The sequence below is a fragment of the Cotesia glomerata genome, linkage group LG4, assembly GCF_020080835.1.
Source record: "Cotesia glomerata isolate CgM1 linkage group LG4, MPM_Cglom_v2.3, whole genome shotgun sequence".
Classification (NCBI taxonomy): domain Eukaryota; kingdom Metazoa; phylum Arthropoda; class Insecta; order Hymenoptera; family Braconidae; genus Cotesia; species Cotesia glomerata.
This window is the reverse complement of record NC_058161.1, coordinates 2,573,917-2,599,977: the sequence shown is the minus strand read 5'-3', so window position 1 is coordinate 2,599,977 and position 26,061 is coordinate 2,573,917. Positions and strand designations below refer to the sequence as shown.

The window sequence follows — 26,061 nt, the reverse complement described above, 5'->3', positions numbered from 1 at the left end:
CGTCGATCAGAGCTCTCTGCAAACAGACGTCGCTGGTCCGACGCAAAATCCTATTTGGAACGCAAATCTGACGTTTACCGGGATCGCTGGTGAGAAGCTAATGGACAAAACGATCGATGTTACCCTCTGGGACTGCCATCCTGATGGTGATAATATTTTCCTCGGGGAGTGTTCTGTTGAGTTGCAGAACGCTTTTGAGGCTGATCGGGAAGCTTGGTTAGTTATTAACACTTTTTTATTAGTTTTACTCAGGAAAAAAATGAACTTTAATTAAGAGAAAAATTTTTTAACCAAGAAAATAATTTTTAAAAGTTTCATTGTCTTGAATCTATATTATCAAGAGAAAGAAAAATTTTGTCTCCGAGATAGTTATATGATAAAATCGGTTTTTTTTTGTGAAATTTAGTGTCTTTGCAAAGGTCTTGACTTGAATTTATGACTTTTCAAGGTTTCATACCATTTTCATCAATAGTCAATTTATTATGATAAGTATTTAGGCTGCATTCGAAAATTCTCTATCTCTAGATACATAATTAAGAAATGACCTTGTATCTTGTGAACTATTGACATTTTTAACGATATAAGCTCATCCCGATGTTACGCTCATCGAGACCTTTCATTTGAGTACCCACATCAATTTTTCATATATTTTATATTTTATATATATTTCATAAATACCATATATGTAAAATATATCAAAAAAACCATGTGGGTACTTAAATGAAAGGTCTCGATGAGTGTAACATCAAAATGAGTTTATATCTTAAAAAATATCAATAACTACGAAATGACATTCTATCTTGTCAACTAATGATATTTTTGAAGATATAAGCTCACTCCGACATTACACTCATCGAGACCTTTCATTTGAGTACCCACATCAATTTTTCATATATTATATATATATGTATATTAGGATGGTCCAAAAAAACTGACTATTTTTTTTTTAAGTCTTGAGTGAAAAAATGTTAGTTTTTGATGTTTTAAGAGCCCTCACCAAAGGACAGCTTAAAAAAAAATTTTTAAGAGGTCACTCCAAATTTTTTGAAATTTCAAAAATCGTCAATAATCGAAATATTTTTTTTTTTAATTTTTTTTCTCGTTACGGTATAATTTTATAAACAAAAAAAAATAAGTTTCTGAAAGTTTCAGTTCAAAATTTAAATTTTGAAAGGTCACTCATAATTTTTTTTTTTTCTTTAATTAGTCATATCGTCGACTTTAACTGTTGGGAGTGGTACGTTGGGGTCTTTTTGGTTTGTAAAAATCTTAAACTACGCGGCAAGTTCAAATCTCAACCAAGCTGGTTTCTAAGACCAGATTGGGATTCGAATCCACGCTTGGAAGTTTATTAAATAAAATTATTAAATTAAAAAAAAAATTATTTTTTCTGTATTGTGCTTGATTTTTAGTTAATCTCGTGATGTATTTTTAAAAAAAAATTATGAGCAACCTTTCAAAATTTTAATTTTGAACTGAAATTTTCAGAAACTTTTTTTTTTTAGTCTATAAAATTATATCGTAACGAGAAGAAAAATAAAAAAAAAAATAGATCGATTTTTGACGATTTTTGAAATTTTAAAAAATTTGGAGTGACCTCTTAAAAATTTTTTTTTAAGCTGTCCTTTGGTGAGGGCTCTTAAGACATCAAAAACTAACATTTTTTCACTCGAGACTCAAAAAAAAAAAATAGTCAGTTTTTTTTGGGCCACCCTAATGTATATATGAAAAATATATCAAAAATTGATGTGGGTACTCAAATAAAAGCTCTTGATAATTCTAACATCGGGATGAGCTTATATCTTTAAAAACGTCAATATTTAAGAAAGTATAGTGCAATTTAACAAAATTCATTTTTTAATAAAGCAAAATTTTATTTATTTATAGTTCACAAGTCACGGCAGTCATATAGTGACTGCACGGTTGCTAGTTAATCATATTTAACTAATATCTATTTATTCAAAAATATAAAATTTATAATGTTAATAAACTTATTAAAAAAATTGATTTAGGTAAAATTATCTTAAATTAGTTGATAAAAAATTAATCGAAAATGATGAATACATTGATATGATGGTCGTGTAATATAATAAAAATGGATCGTGTGAGCAGGTATCGATTGGAAGACCCTCGGGGAATCCGCTCAGGGAAATCTCCTTACGCTTCACCGCGTGGCTCGCTGTCAATGGAAGTAGCGTTAGCGCAGAGGTTACTTAGACGAGAGATTCGAGAGCGAAGTTACAGCGAAGACACTCAAAGCGATAGTGGGAGTCCGGAGCCTTATTTCCTGCACCCAGACCACGCTTGGCAGGCAAACTCTCGACGCGGTTCCTCACAATCTGAACAATTAGAAGTTGAGACTTATGAACTTAGCAAGGATTACAGCAGATCGCTTCCCGGAAGCAGAAGGAGCAGCTTTCAAAGTCAAGGCGGTACTGATAGCAAACGTATGTGTTTTTTAAAATACCTTTTTATTTATTTTTTTTTTTTTCATTAAAATTAGTTTAAATTTTTAATAAAATTGTTACAAATTTTATTGATTAAATTTTTTTATTTTTTAGCAATTCTAATTTCAATAAAAAATTGTAATCAATTTTTTTTTATAATTGCTAAAAAATAAAAAATTTTAACTATTAAAATTTTGATATAAATTTTTTATTTAATTTCTTCTTTTTAAAAATTTTTTTTGTCAATAAAATTTGTAAATTACTTTTAATAAAAAATTTGAATTGATTTTTTTTATAACTTTTTATAATTGCTAAAAAATAAATAAATAAAAAATTATAAAAAAATCAATTCAAATTTTTTATTGAAAGTAATTTACAAATTTTATTGATAAAAAAAATTTTCTAAGCCATTAAAAAAAATTTTAAAAAAGAAGAAATTGAATAAAAAATTTATATCAAAACTTTAATAATTGAAATTTTTTTTTTTTTCAGCAATTAAAAAAAATTAATTAAAATTTCTTATTGAAATTAGCTTACAAAATTTAGTAGTAAAAATTTTTTATTTTTTAGCGATTATAAAAAATTGTAAAATAAAAAAACTAATCCCAGATTTTTTTCTTATCAGGTGGAAGCATAGTCGACACTGAAATGCCAAGTGGTTATTACAACCGCGACCGGCGACGCAGCTCCGTAGCAAGGTCAGCCCGTGATCCAGAAGAAGTGTTGCGATCCTTGAAAAAAGCTGCTGCCAAGGGCGAGCTCGGCAGAACAATGAGTCTATCCAGTGACAAAAGACGCGGAAGCCGTGAGTAATTTCACTACAATTGCTCATGAATCCCAAAAAGACCATTCACATTTTTCTTTATCTTCATTTCATCCTCTTGCTATTATTCTTATTCTTAATACTACTATTATAATTATTATTATCACTATTATTATTAAACTTACAATTTTTTTAACATTTTGTCACTTTTTTTGTATATATCACTTAGTCGCATCACTTAGCCCCTCATTTTTGGATTTTATTATTATATTTATTATTTTTTATCAGTAATGCACCTTTCATTTGCTGTCTAAAATTTTTTGTCTCCATAAAAGATATATTATTTTTAAAAAGTATTCAATTTCATTAAAAAATAATTAAAAAGTGTTAATTTTTATTCAAGAAAAATATTATTTTCAAAATTTAACTAATTTTTTGGAACATTCAATTTGAATTGTTTAATTTTAGGATAAAGAAAAAGTTCTTTGGTTAAAAATTGTATTTTTAAAATTCTTGCACGGAAAAAAGTAAACTGTAATAAATAATAGTTGATTTATAATACGTAATGATCAACTGGTAAAAATTACCATTTCAAACAGTAAAATCGTGATTTTAACAATCACTTTATAATATTTATCATTTAAATGCTACAATTTATTATTTATATGGAAGAAAATACTATTTCAAACAGTAATAATCGCTATGCCAAAGTCCAAAATGATAAAGTATAATAATTAAGAATTTTGACTTTGATATTTATCATTTTGTACCTAAAAAATGATCGCATGATATGTAAAAAATATAAACTACAGTTACTAAATTTCTATACAAGCAACGTCAATATTTACAAAGTAAAATGGTAAATTTTAAACGCAACGCTAAAAATCAAACTATAATTATTGTCTTGCTTGGACTGGTTAAATATATATTTTAAGAGTAGAATTTTTACTGTTTCAAATGTTAAATTCTCCGAGTGTGAGACCTTCCCCTTCTCTTGATAGTATAGACTATATATTGAAACGGCAATTTTTACTGTTTGAAACTGTAATTTTTTAAGATGAGAGAGTCGTTTTTTACCATAGAGACAGTTACTAATCATATTTTCGATATTAAATAATAAATTGTGGTTTTTACACTTTCTACATTGAGTTTTGTAATTAATAATCGTTGATTTATAGTAAGTAATGATCAACTGGTAATAATTACCATTTCAAACAGTAAAATCGTGATTTTAACAATCACTTTATAATATTTATCATTTAAATGCTACAAGTTATTATTAACATGGAAGAAAATACTATTTCAAACAGTAATATTCGCTATGTCAAAGTCCAAAATGTTAAAGTATAATAATCAATAATTTTGACTTTGATATTTATCATTTCGTACTTAAAAAATGATCTTATGATATGTAAAAAATATAAACTACAGTTACTAAATTTCTATACAAGCAACGTCAATATTTACAAAGTAAAATGGAAAATTTTAAACGCAACGCTAAAAATCAAACTATAATTATTGTCTTGCTTGGACTGGTAAAATATATATTTTAAGAGTAAAATTTTTACTGTTTCAAATGTTAAATTCTCCGAGTGTGAGACCTTCCCCTTCTTCTCATAGTATAGACTATATATTGAAACGGCAATTTTTACTGTTTGAAACTGTAATTTTTTAAGATGAGAGAGTCGTTTTTTACTATAGTGACACCTACTAATCACATTTTCGATATTAAATTATAAATTGTGGCTTTTACACTTTCTACATTAAGTTTTGTAATATTTACATTTGTGCCACCCCGATGTCCGCTGTACTGTTTAAAACTATAAAAATTAACCGGAATCCGAGTGAATTTTACAGTTTACTTCTTTTCGTGAATAAAAAGAATTTTTTAAAATTAAACTAATTTTTCAAGACATTAAATTTGAATTAATTAATTTTAGGATAAAAAAAAAAAAATTCTTCATTTAAAAATTTTATTTTGAAAATTCTTATTTGTTTTAAAAAAATTTTTTTTTAAACAAAAAATATGAAATTTTTAAAGAAATATAATATATAAATTACATCTTATAAAAAAATATACATTAATAAAAAAAAATTAACCATTTAAAAAAAAATCAGATAAATTCCACCGCAATAATCAAAAACTTTGACCGAAAATTTTAGACAGTTTATAGTAACTCGCATTTCAATAAATAAGTATAAAATATTAATAGCCTCGAACGAACCTTGTACCAAAATAAATATTAAAATAACAATAATGATAATAATAATCATAGGCATAGTAATGACTCTATGTGTGTATCAACTCATAATTTATCTGGTGTGTGCGGTGTTCACCTGCATCATAGCATCACAGCATCATAATTAAAGTGCATTCATGTTGATAGATGCTAAGTCAAACGTCAATCCCCCATAGTCATGCGTAATCAAACCCCTTCTCGATTAACATTATATATACATGTATGTGTGTGTATACGAATGTATGTGTCGATGAATTTGCTGCATAATGCTTAATATTTAACGGCCTTTCACCTTTTCCCAGTCCACATTGTATACATCCAAATACTTGCTACATGCTACGTTATTGTTGTGATAACTACCCGTCACTCAGATCTCAGATCTTGGATTCAATCCCTTCTCAGGTGGATTAGATCATCTGGATTTGTGTATACTCAGTGAGGGTAGTTTGTGTGGCAAGTGTCTGTGGGCGTATGTCATTCATGTTTTATTTTATTTTTATTCAACATTGAGATATATCTATCGAGCATTGTGGATTTTATCTTATTTCTTATTCATGTTCTTTGATTATTTCAAGATACATATATCTTATCTGCATCTTTCTTCACTTTTTGCTTAAAAAGTGCTTCGACCGAGCGATTTACTCCACCTAGGTACTAAACTTTTACAGTTACAGTTTTTTGGAAAAGAATGTTTTTAAAAAGATAAACTTTTGGGGAAATTATGATTGTTTTTGCTACAAAAATTGTTATGTAAGTACTGGAAAAATTGCACAGTTTATTTTAAGTCGAAAATAAATTTTTTTTTTGATAAAACTTCTAGTTAAATTCACTTATTTTATTTTATTTTCAAGCTGAGGATTTCTAAGAATTTTTAATAAATTATTATTATTATTATTTTGAATAAATAAGAATTTTAAATGAATTATTTGAGATAAAAAGTTTAAGCTAAATAAATTTAACTTAAAATATTCAAAGCTATAAGTTTGAATTTGATAAACTTTAAGAAAAAATTTAAGGGTAGAAAGATAAAACAAAATTTACTACCCTTAACCTTCAGATTCTTCAAAAGTTACCTAGTAGATTATTTATCGACTAAATTCTAGTTCTAAGTTTACAATATTAAGTCATTATACATCAATCAAAGTCTATCGAGTTCCTTTAAGTTTAATATAAGTTCCTTGAACTATGTTCAATATTACTTTATTATTATATTCCTAACAAAGTACTTACAAATTTTAACAAAATTCAAAAAAAAACTACACAAAAATTTTTCTACCGTCTTTAGAATCTACACTAATTTTTTTAAAATTAATCTCCTTGCAATAAATCATTAAAAATATTCATTTTTTTCAAATTTTTCGATTTTAATCCTATCATATCAATTCAAAATTAAAAAAAAAATTTTTTTCTAATTAAAAGTCGAGCTCTTTAATGTATTTAACTGCAATCTTAAAAAAAAAAACACTAATTTATGGTAAGTAATGATCAACTGGACAAAATTACCATTTCAAACAGTAAACTCGTGATTTTAACAATCACTTTATAATATTTATCATTTAAATGCTACAATTTATTATTTACATGGAAAAAATACTATTTCAAACAGTAATATTCGCTATGTTAAAATATAATAACTAAGAATTTCGACTTTGATATTTATCATTTCGTACCTAAAAAATGATCGCATAATATGTAACAAATATAAACTACAGTTACTAAATTTCTATACAAGCAACGTCAATATTTACAAAGTAAAATGATAAATTTTAAACGTAACGCTAAAAATCAATCTATAATTATTGATTTACTTGGACTGGTAAAATATATATTTTAAGAGTAGAATTTTTACTGTTTCAAATGTTAAATTCTCCTAGTGTGAGACCTTCCCCTTCTCCTCATAGTATAGACTATATATTAAACCAGCAATTTTTACTGTTTGAAACTGTAATTTTTTAAGATGCGAGTCGTTAGTTACTATAGTGACACCTACTAATCACATTTTCGATATTAAATTATAAATTGTGGCTTTTACACTTTTTATATTAAGTTCTGTAATATTTAAATTTGTGCCAGATGTCCGCTGTACTGTTTGAAACTATGAAAATTACCGGAATCCGAGTGAATTTTTAAAATTTTTTTCCATGCATAATCCTCAATAAATTCATTATAATTTAGCTTCTAAAAAATAGCAAAATTCATTTTAATAAATAAAATTTTTCATCGTACTTACATAACATTAGAACTTTTTTATACTTACTTAATTTTAATAATAATTGCTAAAAAAAAAAAATACTATAATTATCCTTAACAATTTAATACTCAAAACTTAACCCCGTAAAATAAGCCACTGTAAAATGAACAATAATTTTTCCATAAAACATTCTTCGTCAAAAGAGCTAGTTAATTATACACTTGAAATGACTGAACAATTAAATATTAAATAATAAAACAAGCATCATAGACATAACATTTAATAAAGTTGATCCTTAACTGAAAGCATACACAAACTTGAGCGAAACTTTGAACCGCTTATCAATTAACCGTAGCAAATTTTTATATAAATAAATTAAACTCGAGTTTGAAACTTGATAACGGAATATACCATCACGCATAAAACTGATTTTTCATATAACCTGCATTGAAAATGCAAGTTTCAATGCCTGTTGAGCCAACCGAAACTAGACAATTTCAGACGAATGCGACTGTGCCGGGCAGGAATCAATTATTTCTTCCCGGCGGACAGAAAATGACGATTTTCTGCCCGCGCGATGAAGTTGCACCTTATTTTCAATCCTATCAATTGTTTGTTTATTTTATACCTTTATAATTGTCATTCTAACCGTTAACTGTACTGACATATTATAATTCTGTTATTAAGCATAAATAAGAATGACAAAAGAAAACTATTCAATTTACGAATAATGTTTGATAAAAAATAAACCATTACTTTCTATTTTATTATAAGTTTTATAATAAAATGGTATTTTCGCTATTCGTCTGAAACTATCTAGTTCTGGTTGGCTCCAGACATTGAAACTAGCATTTTTAATGCAACTTATATGAAAAATATAATGTGTGACGCTTCGCTCGGGCAGGCAACTTCACTCTGGTCTGAAATCGTTTTGTTTCATCCCTAGTCACACAATATACTATTGTTGAAATAACAAAAGACGGAATAGCTAAAAAATATGTTCTGGTGACAGATGAGTGTAGTTATAGTAACAAATCCATTAGTCGCATTAACAAAATGTTTTAAGTTGTACTAACAAACCAGTCTGTTAAATCAACAAATCAATTTGTTGTCCTTACGAAATCATTTTATTGCAACAACAAAACTAATTTGTTGCTAAAATATTTTCCAAATCAGATATCACTGATTATAGCATATTTTTAAATTATGGATTCTTATAAAATTTGATGTAACAAATTTATTTCTTATTTTAATAGAATAATTTTGCTGTTCCAATAGAAAAATTTTTTATATCAACTAAATTATTTTGTCGAATCTAATTAAAGATTTTGTTATAGTAACCAAATTGTTTTGTTGTTATAACATATCAATAACTTGCTATAACCTAAATTTTGTTATTTTAGCATATAATTTGTTATCCCTATGTTAACAAATGCATTTGTTACTAGAACATATCTTAGGTTATTTTAACAAAATTGTTTTCTGCGTGATCAATTGTCCAATTTTAATTCATGTTCATTTCCTCTTGTACATTATACACTGATAGAAGGATTTATTTGTATTAAAAAAATATTTGTTAATAGTTAACAAATCATTTATTAGAGACCATTTTTTAGTATCAAACAAATATTTCTTAGTATTTAAAATGATTTGTTTGTATTTAATAAATCAGATATTCATTTATTAAATATTAATAAATCTTTTTAAATACTAAGAAATATTTGTTAAGGACTAAAAAGTGGTCTCTAATAAATGATTTGGTGTAGTTTAACAATTATACATTACAATACAATATATACAATAGAGAAATAGTATATAAACAGAACAGAAGGAGATGAACATTTATATACGCACACAGCGTCAGCGTTAATCAAAATAATTAATCCAAATAAAATACTTCCCACACTTGTACAGAAATGTAACTCGTTGATCCTTTAAACAAAGTACTGCAGTGCGCACGCTTCATTCATACATCACTTGCAACATTCCTAAGCTCTGGATCAAGCTATCCTTCCTCAATCTCAGTCTCAATTAAACCCTCGTATCATATCACCTAAAAAACAATTAAACTGTTCCCCGAAGTTTGTTGAGCGGCACTTATTATTACTCACCGACAATAATCTCCCCTATAATGTTTTAACTTATATAATAAATATACATATGTATTTATTAATGAACACACACTAATCACTGAAGTGTTGCTAAAGCTCTGCTGTAACAATTATTACTGTATTACTATGTCGTTATTCATCGTGTTCATTTTACGTTAAATTCTATATCTACGTACACATTTGCAGTTTTCCATAATGATGTTTCTATATACTAACCATTATTCGATGTTTCTGTCTATGCGTTTAATGCACATGATAGTTTGCCGTTGATTTATTTTTAAAATTAATAAATTTTAGAGTTTTATAGTGAAGAAAATTTTTTAAGTTTTTAATAATTAGTAATTACTATTACAAATTTTTGGATTTTTAAATTTGATTAAAACTAGCAACCTTGCAGTCACTATGTGACTTTCGTGATTTGTTAACTATAAAAATTAAAATTTTGCTTTATTAAATGACTTTTGTTAAATTGCACTGTACTTTCTTAAATATTGACGTTTTTAAAGATATAAGCTCATCCCGATGTTACTCTCATCAAGAGCTTTCATTTGAGTACCCGCATGCATTTTTGATATATTTTTCATACATAGATATATATAATATATATAAATATATGAAAAATTGATGTGGGTACTCAAATGAAAAGTCTCGATGACTGTAATATCGGGGTGAGCTTATATCTTCAAAAATATCATTAGTTGACAAGATACAAGGTCATTTCTTAATTATTCACATTTTTTAAGGTATAAACTCATTTCGATGTTACACTCATCGAGACCTTTCATTTAAGTACCCACATGGCTTTTTTTATATATTTTACATATATGGTATTTGTGTAATATATATAATATATAAAATATATGAAAAATTGATGTGGGTACTCAAATGAAACGTCTCAATGCGTGTAACATCGAGATGAGCTTATCTCTTAAAAAATGTCAATAGTTCAAAAAATTCAAGGTCATCCCTTAATTATTGACATTGTTTATAGTATAAACTCATTTCGATGTTACACTCATTAAGACCTTTTATTTAAGTACCCACAAGACATTTTTCATATATTTTACATATATAGTATTTATGAAAAATACATAATATATAAAATATATGAAAAGTTGATGTGGGTACTCAAATGAAAGGTCTCAATAAGTGTAACATCAGGATGAACTTATATCTTTAAAAATGTCAATATTTCACAAGATTATTTCTTAATTATTCACATTTTTTAAGATATAAACTCATTTCGATGTTACACTCATCGAGTCCTTTCATTTAAGTACCCACACAGTATTTTTTATATATTTTACATATATGGTATTTGCGAAATATATATAATATATAAAATATATGAAAAGTTGATGTGGGTACTCAAATGAAACGTCTCAATGCGTGTAACATCGAGATGAGCTTATCTCTTAAAAAATGTCGATATTTCATAAGATAAAAGGTAATTTCTTAATTATGTATCTAGAGATAGAGCATTTTCAAATGTAGCCTAAAAACTTATCATAATCAATAAACTATTGAGAATGACATAAAATTTGAACACAAAATTTTTCTTATTCTCTTAATATAGATAATTAAAAGAAAAATATATAAATTAATTAAACATGTTTTATTTTATTTTATTAAAAATTAAACTTGATAAAAATTTCTACCATTAAAAAATAAATGATTCATTTTTAATAAAAAAATTAAACAACTTTTTAATTTCTTTTCATCTTAAAATGACAAAAAAAATAATTCAACGACAAACAATCATAAAAAATGGCTTCTAACTGTCCTAAAAAAATATGTATATGTATGTATAGATATTTTTGAACTTATGAAAAAAAGGAACTTAATAGAATTTGAATGGATATTTATTTTTCTTGGTGCCCGCCGACGAACGCGGTACAAAAACAATAAAATACAAAACTCGCTCGGTCGAACCTCCGATCTGTTACGAATCGACGGACGCAACTGATACGAAAATAATAAAAATAAATAAATAAAATAAATGAAAATGAAATAAAATAAACCATAACATATAAATCATGACGAACCTTATTAACCATCACCAACCACGAACTCCAACCACCACCTCTGTTCGATTACCGGGCCGCACTTGATCGGGGCCCGGCCATACTACCAGAGTGCGTAGTCCCAACAGTTACTGTGTGGCAGTGCGAGCCTGTGTCTCCGAGGACCGGTAATTCGGCCTCCTTCTCACTACCGCACGCCACACCACCCCGATAATTATCGCAAGGCATTGTCGTCCAACGAATTACGACACCGGTAAGACCTCACTCTGTCTGTCTAATCTCTATCTAATGTATTTGTCTATTTAATTATTTTGTTTAAACCGTATTACAAGTAAAAGCTCAAACTTTTAAGCCAAACAATTTGTTGAGTAACTCTACTAATAATGCCATTATATTTTCGCTATAGTTTACTTATACTTAGAAAGTTCAATTCACTAATTCGATCCAGTTGGTTCAATTCAATTATTCTTTAGAGTTACAAATTTCCTTCCTATGTAATTAATTACTTCAGTAAATTATTACTGCGTATTATTGAGCTGTCCTCTTATGTAGTTACTCTTGATATCCAAGCTTTTAGTTATTATTATATTATATATGACTATTTATTATAAATTGTCATTTTGCAGTGAGTTTTTTTTCAATTTATGAATTTTTTTAAATTAATTAAATAATTTTAGTCTTTTATAATAAAGAAAATATTTTTAAGAATTTTTAGAAAAATAATAAAAACAAAAATTTTTTTTATACGTTGAATATCCTTTATTGAAAGGATATTTTGTTTACCAATGATATTTTTTAAGATATAAGCTCATTCTGATGTTACACTTATCGAGACCTTTCATTTGAATACCCACATGAATTTTTTATATATTTTAGATATTTCACCAATATGAGAAATATCATATATATAAAAATATATGAAAAAAATCGTGTGCGTACTCAAATGAAAGGTGTCGATGAGCGTAAGATCAGGATGAGCTTATATCTTAAAAAATGTCAATAATTAAGAAATTACGTTGTATTTTGCCTTCAGATGATATTTTTTACGATATAAGCTCATTTTGGAGTTACACTTATCGAGATCTTTCATTTGAATACCCACACGATTTTTTTCATATATTTTATATATATGATATTTCTCATATTTGTGAAATATATAAAATATATAAAAAATTCGTGTGGGTATTCAAATGAAAGGTCTCGATGAGCGTAAGATCAGGATGAGCTTATATCTTAAAAAATGTCAATAATTAAGAAATGACGTTGTATTTTATCCACTGATGATATTATTAACGATATAAGCTCATTTTGAAGTTACACTTATCGAGACCTTTTATTTGAATACGCACACGAATTTTTTACATATTTTATATATTTTAAAAATATGAGAAATATCATATATATAAAATATATGAAAAAAATCGTGTATGTACTCAAGTGAAAGGTCTCGATGAGTGTAACATCAGGATGAGCTTATATCTTAAGAAATATCAATAATTAAGATATGACGTTGTATTTTGTCTACCGATGATATTTTTTACGATATAAGCTCATCTTGATGTTACGCTCATCGATACCTTTCATTTGAGTACCCACATCAATTTTTCATATATTTATATATATTATATATATGGATATATGAAAAATATATCAAAAATGAATGTGGGTACTCAAATGAAAGGTCTCGATGAGCATAACATCAAGATGAGCTTATATCATTAAAAATGTCATCGGTAGACAAAATAAAACGTCATTTCTTCATTATTGACATTCTCTAAGATATAAGCTCATATAAAAAATTCAAAATTTTTTAAACTCAACAATCAACTTTGTTCAAAATTTTTAATAAAAATCTCCAGGATTCGCTCAATAAAAAATTTTTTTCAACTTCCAAAAATTAATATTGAAAAAATTAAAAACTTTTTCATGAACAGAATTTTTAATTAAAATTATTCCAAACTAAATGACTGTAAATAAATGTAAATAGTGATCCAAAAAACAAACTGCAAAATGACTTTTGAATTAAAAAAAAAAATATAAATATCTACAACAAGCATATATAATATAAACTGTAAATAAATAAATCCACGTAAAAAATAAAATCCTCTTAGATACTTAAATTGCTACCAGTTGATACCAGTTGTATAACCTGCAGACGTGACTTAGGTAAGGCCGATCGGTCAGAAACAAAATCTGATATCTAACAACTAAATAAAAAAAAATTTTTTAATTATAATCTGGCCTTGAGTAATTTTTATTTATATATATTATATATTACATTAGTACTTATCTTATTAGCCTAGTTTATTAATAATTATAATTTACAATAATCAATAGAAGAAAAGTAGATTCATAAATTATTTAATATAAACTTTTATTCTAATTCTTTCAATCTAATAATCTAAATCTCAGCTGTCTTTTCCTTTTAGTTTTATGTACAAATTTTATTCTTTTTTATTATTATTATTATTGATGATGATGATGATGATGATGGAAAGTAGAAGTGTATGGAGGCTTGCACTTTGCAAAACTAGTAGCAACTGGCACGATTAGTAGCATTAGAAAAAAAATATATACATATATATATACATATATTTATATATAATTATTTTTTTTATAATATGCATCTTTTACTTATTTTTATAAATATTTTTTGACATTATTTAAAATGTGTAATTATTTAATATTTAATCATAATTTTTTTACTTTTTAAGTATTTTTTCCATGTAAGTACTGGGAACTGTTCTCATCACGACTTTTAATTTAAATCTTGCGCCATTTAATTTAATGCGTACTGATGACATTGCAAATGACGACGAAATATATATTGACCAGTTTTAGAGGTTATTTAATTATTGCAAATTAACGAAAAAGATTTAAGCAATAATTTTCGACAGGATTGTTGTTTAGACTAAGATAAAGCTTAAAAAAAATAATCAGGATAATTAATTATTTTTTAAAGATATATTGATAGTTTTTTAAACAGTCAAAATACTTAGTAAAATTTTTCTTTATAATTTTTTGGTAAAAATAAATTATTTTTCTATTTCATGGGTAAAAATTAGAAGAAAAAAAATTAGTACAATTTTTTTTTATATTTTTTCTTACTAATTAAATTTTTTTCAATCAACCCTTACAATTTTTTCTGCTTAAAATATCATTTTTAAAGTATTTAACCAAAAATTTCCATTTTTACTCGATCAATTTAAGTAAAAAAAAAAAAAAATTAAGATTAAAAATTTTTCCGAATTCGAAATTTAACGCTCTTACATAAAATTTAAGCTCCTTTTATTTTTCTAGATTTTTCACTGGGTGTAGACTCGCCAATTCGCGATCCAATTTATCTAGACCTAAAATGTAGAGTCAGAGCGACCTCGTTTGTTAACACCCTCCGCCTTTTCCTCCCTTACTATTAAATATGCCTTATACTAATATAACTATAACTATAACTATAACTAGTTTGTTAGTTTTTAGAGCAGAGTACAGAGCACTAGACCTACTCCCACTTATTCTTTTTATCCGTTTACTATTTTATGACGTTACCTCTTACATCTACCCCATCGAAACGAGTCTGGCCATTCAGTACTTATACTTCATACTTTAACCACCGCTTAGCTGGGTAAGCACATAAATATTATATACATGTACTTCTGGAGCGCGGAAACCCAACCAGTTTGGCTGCGGCCTAAATAAACTTCTTCGACGTTAAAATATGCTTATTTGCGTTTTTTTAAACTCCACCGCTAAGTTTTTAGTTGTAATAAGGAAAAATATAAATAAATCTACCTCGAGGAAATTTCTTCTTTTTTCTTCTTAAATTAGTTTACCGGCTGGATGTTATATATTGCATTAATGTCTTATCAAATTAACGGGTTATAAATTTATTAGTTTGTGATTTTTTTAAGAAAATTCCCTTTTATTTTAAGAAATTTCTGGTTAAATTAAAAAAATTTGTTTTTAATTTATTCAATAGTAACAATTTTTTATAAGATTTATGAAAAAAATAAAAAATATTTGAATTTTAAAGAAAATAGTGAGACAGTTTGTCCGCTTGGTGCGTTTCACGTACGTGAATGTATACATGGTACAAGACACGACCGTATCTCGGGCTTTAACTATTAAATACACGTGAAAAAATTTCTGGGAAAATTTACGATACAACTATTGTAAAGCTGGACTATACTTTTATTACTATTAATTGTCAAATATTTTAGAAGAAAAAATATTATTTATTCATGAAAAAATACGATATTACTATTGTAAAAAGTAAGAGATGAAAATTTCCAGTGCTGCCTCTGTATCTTTCCAATAGAACTATAGCAAATTTTACAATAGTTGAATTGGAATGTTTCTCAATCAGTGTAAGTGATGGCCGTGCAAAGCGCTAGACTCCGAGTTTATGTAAATGTTAAAGGAGATGGGTCTTAGTTTACCTCGGATAGCGTAGAGGGAGAGCCTCTGGCTGCCAACACAGAGTACCGGGTTCGATTCCCAGATAGCACGAAAATGTCGGGTTCTTTTTTCGATTACTGTGCAGGTACCAATTAGTCCAACCTTCTATCTCTCTCTCTCCCTAATATTTCTTTTAAGAAGGGTTTACATTTTTTCTCTCTCTCGCCCTCTATTGGACAAACGAAAGTATCTCTGTCATACTTGTACAACTTATGGAATCTTAAAACGCATTTTAAGCATAAATAAATGAACATTTTCTAAAAAAGCGCTTCGCTCTTCGATAGATAATTAAATTTTTTTCAAAATTTTATCTTATTCATGAGCAAAACTCGTTCGAAAATCAACTATCAACCGCTCTTAAAAAAACCAACTGTGAATTTTTACAATCGTTGAATTGTAAAGTTCACAAAGACATATTGTATAATTTGCTCTATAGTATTCGACTTTTTAAGACTCTTGCTAGTCTTATTTGTTGAATAAAATTTACAATAGTAGATCGTAAAAATTACTAAATGAGAAGTATAGTCCACCGTTACTATTTTATTTAGTAAAAATTACAATAGTAAAATAGTAAAAACTCTTTCAATTTTCTTTCCGTGTATAAAAAATCAATTTAAAAATCAATATTTTTTAGAGATAAAATTAAGGAGATCCAAGTACCCTTCTATAGTAAAGAATGTCTATAAAAAACAATACATAGAAATACTTTTGTTATGCATCTTAAAATTAATTTTTTAATTAATTAATAACATTTTTGAGGAAATTTTCGAAAAATTTACTCATTAAATAATTATTAACATTTAATTGACTATTAAAAAATATAGCACTCTGAATTACCGATACACACTTGACAACACCGCAAGAGTTCCCTAACCTTAAAATTTATTTATGTTTACTGTCTAACTAAAATGACTAAAATCTTCTAGCATTTAAAAAACCGCGGTTACTTATGCGCCGAGTAACTGCGCAAGCGGTGTTGCCAAGTCAAATACAAGACTTTAAACAACGCAAGTTCCGAGTCATTTTTCATAAAAAATATAAAATATCTCCGTAATACGTTCGGAAAGCTACTTTTTTATTGTTTTAATCGAAAGCTTATTATTTTTTCAATCAAATTCAATAAAAATAAAATTTTTTTTAAATCGTTAATTGCATCAAATTCTTAACCAAATACACGACTGGTGAAATCTCCATTTTACATGCAAAAATTACAATTTTTAAACCTAATTATTTGATTAAATATCCCGGAAACTTACTCGACGGTCTGATTAGCAATTTGTCTAACTCCTTATTTTTAAGAGGGTGATTTTTTAACATTTTAATGTAGCAATAGTCCAATTATAAATTATTTGAATGATTAAAACTAAAATATTATACCTTTATTAGATATTAATGATATTAAATGGTTTTTTAAAGTGATAATGAATTTTGAACTAATTGTTTTTTTCGTACAAATGGAAGACTCTCTAAAATGGAGTTAGACAATTTGCTAATTAGAACGTCGTACTGTTTTTTAATTTTTCTATTAATTATTAGGCTACGTAGATTGAATTTACAAATTTTCAGGAAGTTTCAAAAATTTGACTGCGTGGATCTCCTTAACCATTAAGTACAAAAAATCAATTTAAAAATCAATATTTTTTAAAGAAGAAATTAAAATAAATTTTTTTATCAATTTAATAATAAAAAATATAAAATTAAATTTATTATTGCATAAAAATTTTTTATTTTTTTAATAAACCTTTCCCTTAATTAATCATTTTAATATTCTTTGCATTGTATTAGTGAATAATTATTAAAAAAATTCTAATTAGATCAAGAATTAATTTTAAAAATGTAATTTTTAAAAAAAATTTCTTATATAAAATCTAATCAGTAAAATTTTTTTTATTGGAATTAATTTAAAACTTTAAATGAAAAAAATGTTTTTTCATTTAATTAACAGATTAAAGTAAAATAAAAAAAAAAAAAAAAACTATGTGGACTTTTTCATAAAAGTTTGCTTAAGTATTTATTATTCAGAAGTTGTCCTTATATTTATTTATTTTGTTTAATATTTGAGAATATATTTTTCCAGTAGAGAACAAAGTTCTTGAATAAGCAAAGGCGAGTACGACTTGTTGATTACGACAGGAGTTTATACTTTGGGTGAAAAAAGTTTTTGAATACTCTCTTGAACTTACTTCCATGACTTCAGAGTGTACTTTCCCGGGGAATCAAAAAAACACAAGCACAAAAATAAAACTAAACATATACGGTCATGCAGTAAAAATAATAGAAATAATAAAAACGGGGAAAAGGAAATTGAAATGGCTAGATAACTTTGATCTTCCTCAAATCACTGTAAATGGAAATGTCATTCCATGTGTTAAGATGATCCTCTCCACATTCCTTTCTCAATTCTTTCCTACCAATATCCTGTTACGTGAATGTGGAACGCTTCACGTAATAATTACCGTAACTCCTATTCTTTCCCGCATCACAGCATTATTTATATTTGTAAAAATGCTTGCCGTAAGATGGACGGTGTGGCTTAATATATATAGAATAAGCGAAAGGAAATTTAGTATAGACCGGATAGCTCAAATGGTAGAGTAGCCGACATGTCTTCGGAAGGTTCTGGGTTCGAATCCCAGTCCGAGCTATCTAATAATTTTTTTTCTCGCATATTCTATAAACTCACATTAAGATGATTCTCTCCACATTCCTTTCTCAATCCTTTCCTACCAATATCCTGTTACGTGAATGTGGAACGCTTCACGTAATAATTACCGTAACTCCTATTCTTTCCCGCATCACAGCATTATTTATATTTGTAAAAATGCTTGCCGTAAGATGGACGGTGTGGCTTAATGTATACAGAATAAGCGAATGGAAATTTAGTATAGACCGGATAGCTCAAATGGTAGAGTAGCCGACATGTCTTCGGAAGGTTCTGGGTTCGAATCCCAGTCCGAGCTATCTAATAATTTTTTCTCGCATATTCTATAAACTCACATTAAGATGATCCTCTCCACATTCCTTTCTCAATCCTTTCCTACCAATATCCTGTTACGTGAATGTGGAACACTTCACGTAATAATTACCGTAACTCCTATTCTTTCCCGCATCACAGCATTATTTATATTTGTAATATTTAATTCAACTAAACATCTTGGGGTGCATATAACAAACAATCTCTCCTGGGATGTTCATGTGGCTCATACCTCGCGTAAGGTCTACGGTACACTTAACAGCCTCAAACATAGGAAGAACATACTATCTACCGCAAATCGCAAATTACTTATCACGGCTTTAATTATTCCAATAATTGATTATTGCTCATTGGTATTGATAGATAACTCTAAAAGATTAGACTATAAATTACAGCGATTGATGAACAACGGCATCAGGTTCATTTTCGATCTGAAGCGTGATGACCATATCACTCCTTATCGTCGCTCCTTAAAATATCTCTCAATCAAATCAAAAAGATTGTATCTTTTAGCTTGTTTCCTGTATAAACTGTTCAGTTCTGGTGAACCAAATTTTTTGAGGTGTCTCTTTGTTGAGGAGCCACAAGATATAAGACGCTCGGAAAGGCTGGCTTCAAAGTACAACAATGTCTCGTTTAGCTTTCCAAACTTCTCAACAGCATTATATGAACACTCTTTCTTAATACCATCAATACGCCTTTGGCGTGAAATACCATTGGATGTCATAAATTCAATTAGCATTGAGGCATTTAAATTCAAAGCATTTGAATTCTTCTACGACCTTGAACTCAGAGAGACATAGTAACCAAAGACTGCATTCACTCTACATAATTTATAGATAAACTGATATGTAAAAAACTTTATTGCTCAAATGCATGAGTGGTTTTCATGGTGGTTTATATTTTTTTTATATTTAGATGATGACTATGTTTATAGTTTTATATGTACTTTAATCACACTTTGTATAATTTTGCCATTTGGCTCTTGCCTTGGCATTTAAATTGAATAAATAAATAAAAGTAGTCGGATGAAAATACTTGGTTCAAGAGATTTTAAAGACATATGAGAACAATTCCCAAGCGACACACACGATTTTTCTCAATGGATAAATTCCTGTTCCAAAAATAGAGTTTATAAAATTAATAAAATTATTTTTCTTTTTTAAAAGAAAAATCGTGCAGTCGGGTAGATATTTGTTGTATGATTGAAGACAGGAAAGTATGACGGATAATTAACAAATAAAATGGCAGGGCGAGACGAGCGCAAAGACAGCATTGGAGGAGTACGTGGCGAAAAACGTGACAGCATAGGACAAACAATGATGGCATTTTCCGAGCGATTTTACGACAGAAATAGTGAGTCTGATGAAGACGATAAGTGGAGGTAAAGAATTTATATTACTCACGTTCTTAGATATACATACCTATACGTGTACGTGTACATACCTCTTTAATATCCCTTTCTATCATATTACCCGCTAACTTTTATTATTGAAAAAATTTTCTTAATATATGGGTATGTTTTCTTCATACTTGTACTCCTTATTCAATTTCAATGAATTTAAAGTTTATGGATCCAAGTTTTTGTTCTCGACAAATTGCTTTCTAGTCGGAGAAGAAAATTATGTGTTTTATAATGGGTGTTATAAATTATTTTGCACGCCTCATAGCGCCAAGAAAATTTATAATATAAATTATAAATTGAATACATGTCAAGATAAATACAATTATGGAGAATTTAGATACTTTTAAATAGAATTTATTCTGTTAAATTTAAAAAAAAATTTATCGGATGTCAGTTTGAAGATTTTTAAGTTTTTTAACTAAAATATGTTGGGAAGAAATATTCTACACTGAGAAAAAAAAATACTTTCACTCAATTAACAATTTCTTGGTTCAAAAAATTTTCTGACGATCAAATATTCTATTATTATTAATTATTAATTTCTGAAGAGAAGAATATCAATATTTATCTTTGGATAATAGATAAATAAAAGAACAGCTTTATTTAAATTAAATAAAAATTATTTCAATCAATTTAACAATTTCTTGAGCCAAAAATATATATTCTTGAAAATTTTCAAGGAGATAAATTCTTGTATCAAGAAAATTTTTTTAATAAAAGTATTTTTTTTTCTCAATGTAGAAAATTCTTCTAATGACTTGTTTTTTTTTATAAAAATTATAGAATGTATTTTTTTGTTAAAAAAAATATTAAATATTTTTTTTTAATAATTAATTTTGTTAGAAAAACGAATAACTTTTAAATTTTTACACGGGAATATTTTTTTCTCATGAAATTTTTTGAACAAGAATATTTTTGTTCGTTAGAAAAATTACTTAAATTATTAAAAAATAATAAAATTAAAGTAGAAATATTAGAGACTATGACAGAAGTCAATAAATAAAGATTTCGATAGCTTTTTTGCCTTCAAAAGTTGGAAAAAATTTTGGCTCATGTTTTTGGATAAAATTTCTATTTTATCTTTTTTTTATGTTTTTGATATATTTTTTTTAAAAAAGTACATAAGAAAAAAAAGTTGAATATTACAATTTTCTAAAAAATTTATAAATTTTTTTGAAAATTTGTTAAAATTGTGATAGTCAAATTTTTTTTTAAATTTCATTTTTTTCTGTATTTAAAAAAAAATATATCAATAAAATAAAATAAAAATTTCGTTCAAAAAAATGAAAAATAAAATAGTTGACCCCACTTGTAAATATTTACTGGACCTCAATTTGAAGATTTTTAAGTTTTTGATTAAAAAATATTCGGGAGAAATATTATAAAAATTTTTTTAATGACTTGTTTTTTTTTTTTATGAAAATTACATAATATTTTTTTCAATAAAAAAAATATAAAATACTTTTTTTTAATAATTAATTTTGTTAAAAAAGCGAACAATTTTCAAATTTTTACAAGAATATTTTTTTCTCATGAAATTTCTAAAAAAAATATTTTTTTATTCGTCAAAAAAATTACTAAAATTATTTAAAAATAATAAAATAAAAGAAGAAATACTAGAGACTATAACCGAAGTCAAAAATTTCAATTTTTCATTTTTATTCAAATAAAAAAAAAATTTACAATTTTAATTCAACAAAAAAATAGGCTAATTTTCATTTTAGTTAATATAATTATTGTTTTTTTCCGTGTAATTTTTCAAATTTAAATAGAATATCAAAATATTCAGATAAAAAAAAATATTCTTATTAAAAGATTCTCAAAAATTTATTCCACACTTGGAACTAAATATCCCAACCTTGGCACGAATTATTTATAAACTTGCCTTATATATTTATGAAATTCCAGTCAACTGAGAGATGAAAACGGTGTGGATGTAAAATTGGGTCCCGGACAAGTAGCACCTCGAGGATTCAAATTTATCGGAGGTAAAACAACCGAATAATAATAATAAAAAATAAAATTTAAAAGTTTTAAAAGTTTTTCCTGCAGATATTTTCAGGATAAATTAAAAAACTGTAAAAACTTATTGTTTAGGTACACACAGCGGCGAAGTTAAGCTGGCCTTGTTCCTGAGCAAAGGCACTCTCGAGGTCGAGGTGATCTGCGCGCGAGATATATGCCCAGGAGAAAAAGAAGAACCGGGTAATAAAATGGAACCCAATTTGCTTTGACAATTCCGAAAGTTGCTGACTTTCATTTATTTCAAATTCAATTATTATCATTGTTATTAGCATCATCATCGCGGCTGTTAGTCTCCAAGTGGGAAAAGTTCAATAAGATTCCGCTGAATATATTAACAGACGTTCATACTATTTATTGCGCTTCCTCTTCCTCTTTCTCTGATATTTTATTTATTATAACTCATAACTTATAAGTGAATTAAAATTGTGTCGAAACTTGAATTATTAAAACTTTTAGATACCGTAATCTTTTTGGAAAGTAAAATATACATTTGTTATTTTATTGAGTTGAATTTATAAACTTACGGGCTAGTTTATTTGATCAACTTTTTTTTTATTGATCCTCGGAACAATTGTAATAATAACAATGATAAAAATAATTTAAGTATGAATGAATATATAATTTAAAGCCCTTCAATAAACAATTTATTTTTTGTACGTGAAGAAAAAAAAATTAAACTTTTATTATTTAAATGGCAATTTAAAAAAATATATAATTTATTCATTTTTGTTAAATCAAAAAATTATCTTAAAACTTTGTTTTTTAATTAAGACTAGCAACTTTGCAATCACTACGTGCCTTCCGTGGCTTGTAAAATATAAATACATAAAATTTTGCTTTATTAAATAATAAATTTTGTTAAATTGCACTGTACTTTTTTAATTATTGACGTTTTTAAAGATATAAGCTCATCCTGATGTTACACTCATCAAGAGCTTTCATTTGAGTACCCACATGCATGTTTGATATATTTTTCATATATACATATATGTCATATATATAAATATATGAAAAATTGATGTTGGTACTCAAATGAAAGGTCTCGATGGGCATTACATCGAAATGAGTTGGTATCTTTAAAAATGTCAATAATTCACGAGATATGAGGTCATTTCTTAATTATTGATATTTTTAAAAATATAAGCTTATCCTGATTTTACACTCATCAAGAGCTTTCATTTGAGTACCCACATGCATTTTTGATATATTTTTCATATATACATGTGTCATATATATAAATATATGAAAAAATTGATGTGGGTACTCGAATGAAAGGTATCAATGAATGTAATGTCAAGATGAGCTTATATCTTTAAAAATGTCAGTACTTGACAAGATACGAGGTCATTTCTTAATTATTGATATTTTTAAAGATATAAGCTCATCCTGATGTTACACTCATCAAGAGCTTTCGTTTGAGTACCCACATGCATTTTTTATATATTTTTCATATATTCATATATATAAATATCCAAAATATATGAAAAATTGATGTTAGTACTCAAATGAAAGGTCTTGATGAGTGTAATGCCGGGGTGAGCTTATATCTTTAAAAATGTCAGTACTTGACAAGATACGAGATCATTTCTTAATTATTGATATTTTTAAAAATATAAGCTCATCCTGATATTACACTCATCGAGACCCTTCATTCGAGTACCCACATGCATTTTTGATATATTTTATATACATGGTATTTGTGAAATATATATATAATATATAAAATATATGAAAAATGGATGTGGGTACTCAAATGAAAGGTCTCGATGAGTGTAATGTCAGGATGAGTTTATATCTTCAAAAATATCATTAGTTGACAAGATACAATGTCATTTCTTAATTATTAGCATTTTTTAAGATATAAACTCATTTCGATGGTACACTCATCGAGACCTTTTATTTAAGTACCCACATGCATTTTTGGTATATTTTTCATATAGTCATATATATAATATACATAAATATATAAAATATATGAAAAATTGATGTGAGTACTCAAATGAAAGGTCTCGATGAATGTAACATCGAGATGAGCTTATATCTTTAAAAATGTCAATAGTTTACAAAATGCAAGGTCATTTTTTAATTACATATTTAGGGGTAAAGAATTTTCGAAATTTCATTTAAAAAAAACTGATTTTATCATATTACTAGTATGGACACAAAATTTTTCTTATTCTCTTAATAATATAGATTAAAAAAAATTTTTTCAAGCCACATTTTTATGAAAAATTTAATAAAAAAAAAAAAATTAACCCGCTTTTTCTTTTTGAAGTTTTAAAAAATTATTTAAAATTTTTATATCGTCTTTAATTTTTGTTTAAAAATTTAAGAAAATATAATTAGTAACATTTTTTTTAGAGCGCATTAAATTTTCTGTAAAAAAAGATCATAATTTTTCTATCCTTAAAAAAAATTTTCACTTCACAGACACATATGTCAAGACGTATCTCCGGGACGGCGATCGCTGGATCCACAAAAGGAAGACCCGCGTAATACGTCACTCGCGAAACCCGCAGTATCGACAGACACTGAAGTACGGTAGCTGCGACGCACTGGGACGTAATCTCCTGGTGATGCTGTGGGAGAAGAAGCAGGGCTTCGAGAGCAACCAGGGCCTGGGTGGCGCAGAAGTCGACCTCGAGCTTCTGCCTTTGACGACCCTCACTGTTGGCTGGTACCCTATTTTCCCAATCCACACCCTCGGCACTCAGACCGCTGACTCCCCATGATGGTTAAGGGAAAAATGGGCTTTGGAAGCCGGCGAACTCGATCTCCGACTAAGCTTGCTAGTCAAAGAGGAGACCGAGTCCGTCGTCAAAATTATCTCGTGATAGATACGACTCAATCTTTTTATATTTCGTTACTTTATTTTATTAACTAAAAATCAAGTTGTGACAATCAATACCAATTATTCTTTTTTTTTTTAACTATTAATCATTTCATATTAATCATATCACCCAAAGGAAATTTTTAAAAAATTATAATACACACTTCTAAGGTGCTGGATATTGAAAAATTATTCAAATTTTTTAAATTAAAAATATTTTTAACATTTAAAAATTAATTACAATTTTTATTAATTAATTTTATACGCTTAACAAAAATATTTTTTTAAAATAATTATTTCAGCTAAAAAATAATTCTCTTGAATCAAGTAAATATTTTCCAGTGCATAGAACTTAAAAAAAAATTGAAATTTTGCTTTGAAAGTAATGACTTTTGTTAAATTGCTCTGTACTTTTTTAAATATTGACGTTTTTAAAGATATTAGCTCATCTTGATATTACAATCATCAAGAGCTTTCATTTGAGTACCCACATCAATTTTTGATATATTTTTCATATATACATATATATAATATATATAAATAAATGAAAAATTGATGTGGGTACTCAAATGAAAGGTCTTGATGAGTGTAATATCGGA

The 26,061-nt window shown here is 26.8% G+C and overlaps 1 protein-coding gene across 4 annotated transcripts in view; it reads left to right on the top strand.

Annotated features, from left to right (window-relative positions):
• LOC123262690 (regulating synaptic membrane exocytosis protein 2) overlaps positions 1 to 25,635 on the top strand; it is a 155,961-nt gene extending 130,326 nt beyond the window's left edge. For 2 of the 4 annotated variants that reach the window (XM_044725028.1, XM_044725027.1), the window contains exons 17-23: positions 1 to 216; positions 2,113 to 2,447; positions 3,073 to 3,252; positions 20,454 to 20,586; positions 22,516 to 22,595; positions 22,705 to 22,812; positions 25,063 to 25,635. In XM_044725028.1, coding sequence (XP_044580963.1) covers positions 1 to 216; positions 2,113 to 2,447; positions 3,073 to 3,252; positions 20,454 to 20,586; positions 22,516 to 22,595; positions 22,705 to 22,812; positions 25,063 to 25,364 — 1,354 coding nt within the window. In that variant the 3' untranslated portion in view covers positions 25,365 to 25,635. Of the gene's footprint in view, positions 217 to 2,112; positions 2,448 to 3,072; positions 3,253 to 11,886; positions 12,030 to 20,453; positions 20,587 to 22,515; positions 22,596 to 22,704; positions 22,813 to 25,062 lie in introns of those variants that run through there. The other 2 variants (XM_044725029.1, XR_006509016.1) reach the window with 2 other exon arrangements.
• Positions 25,636 to 26,061: the final 426 nt, after the last annotated feature.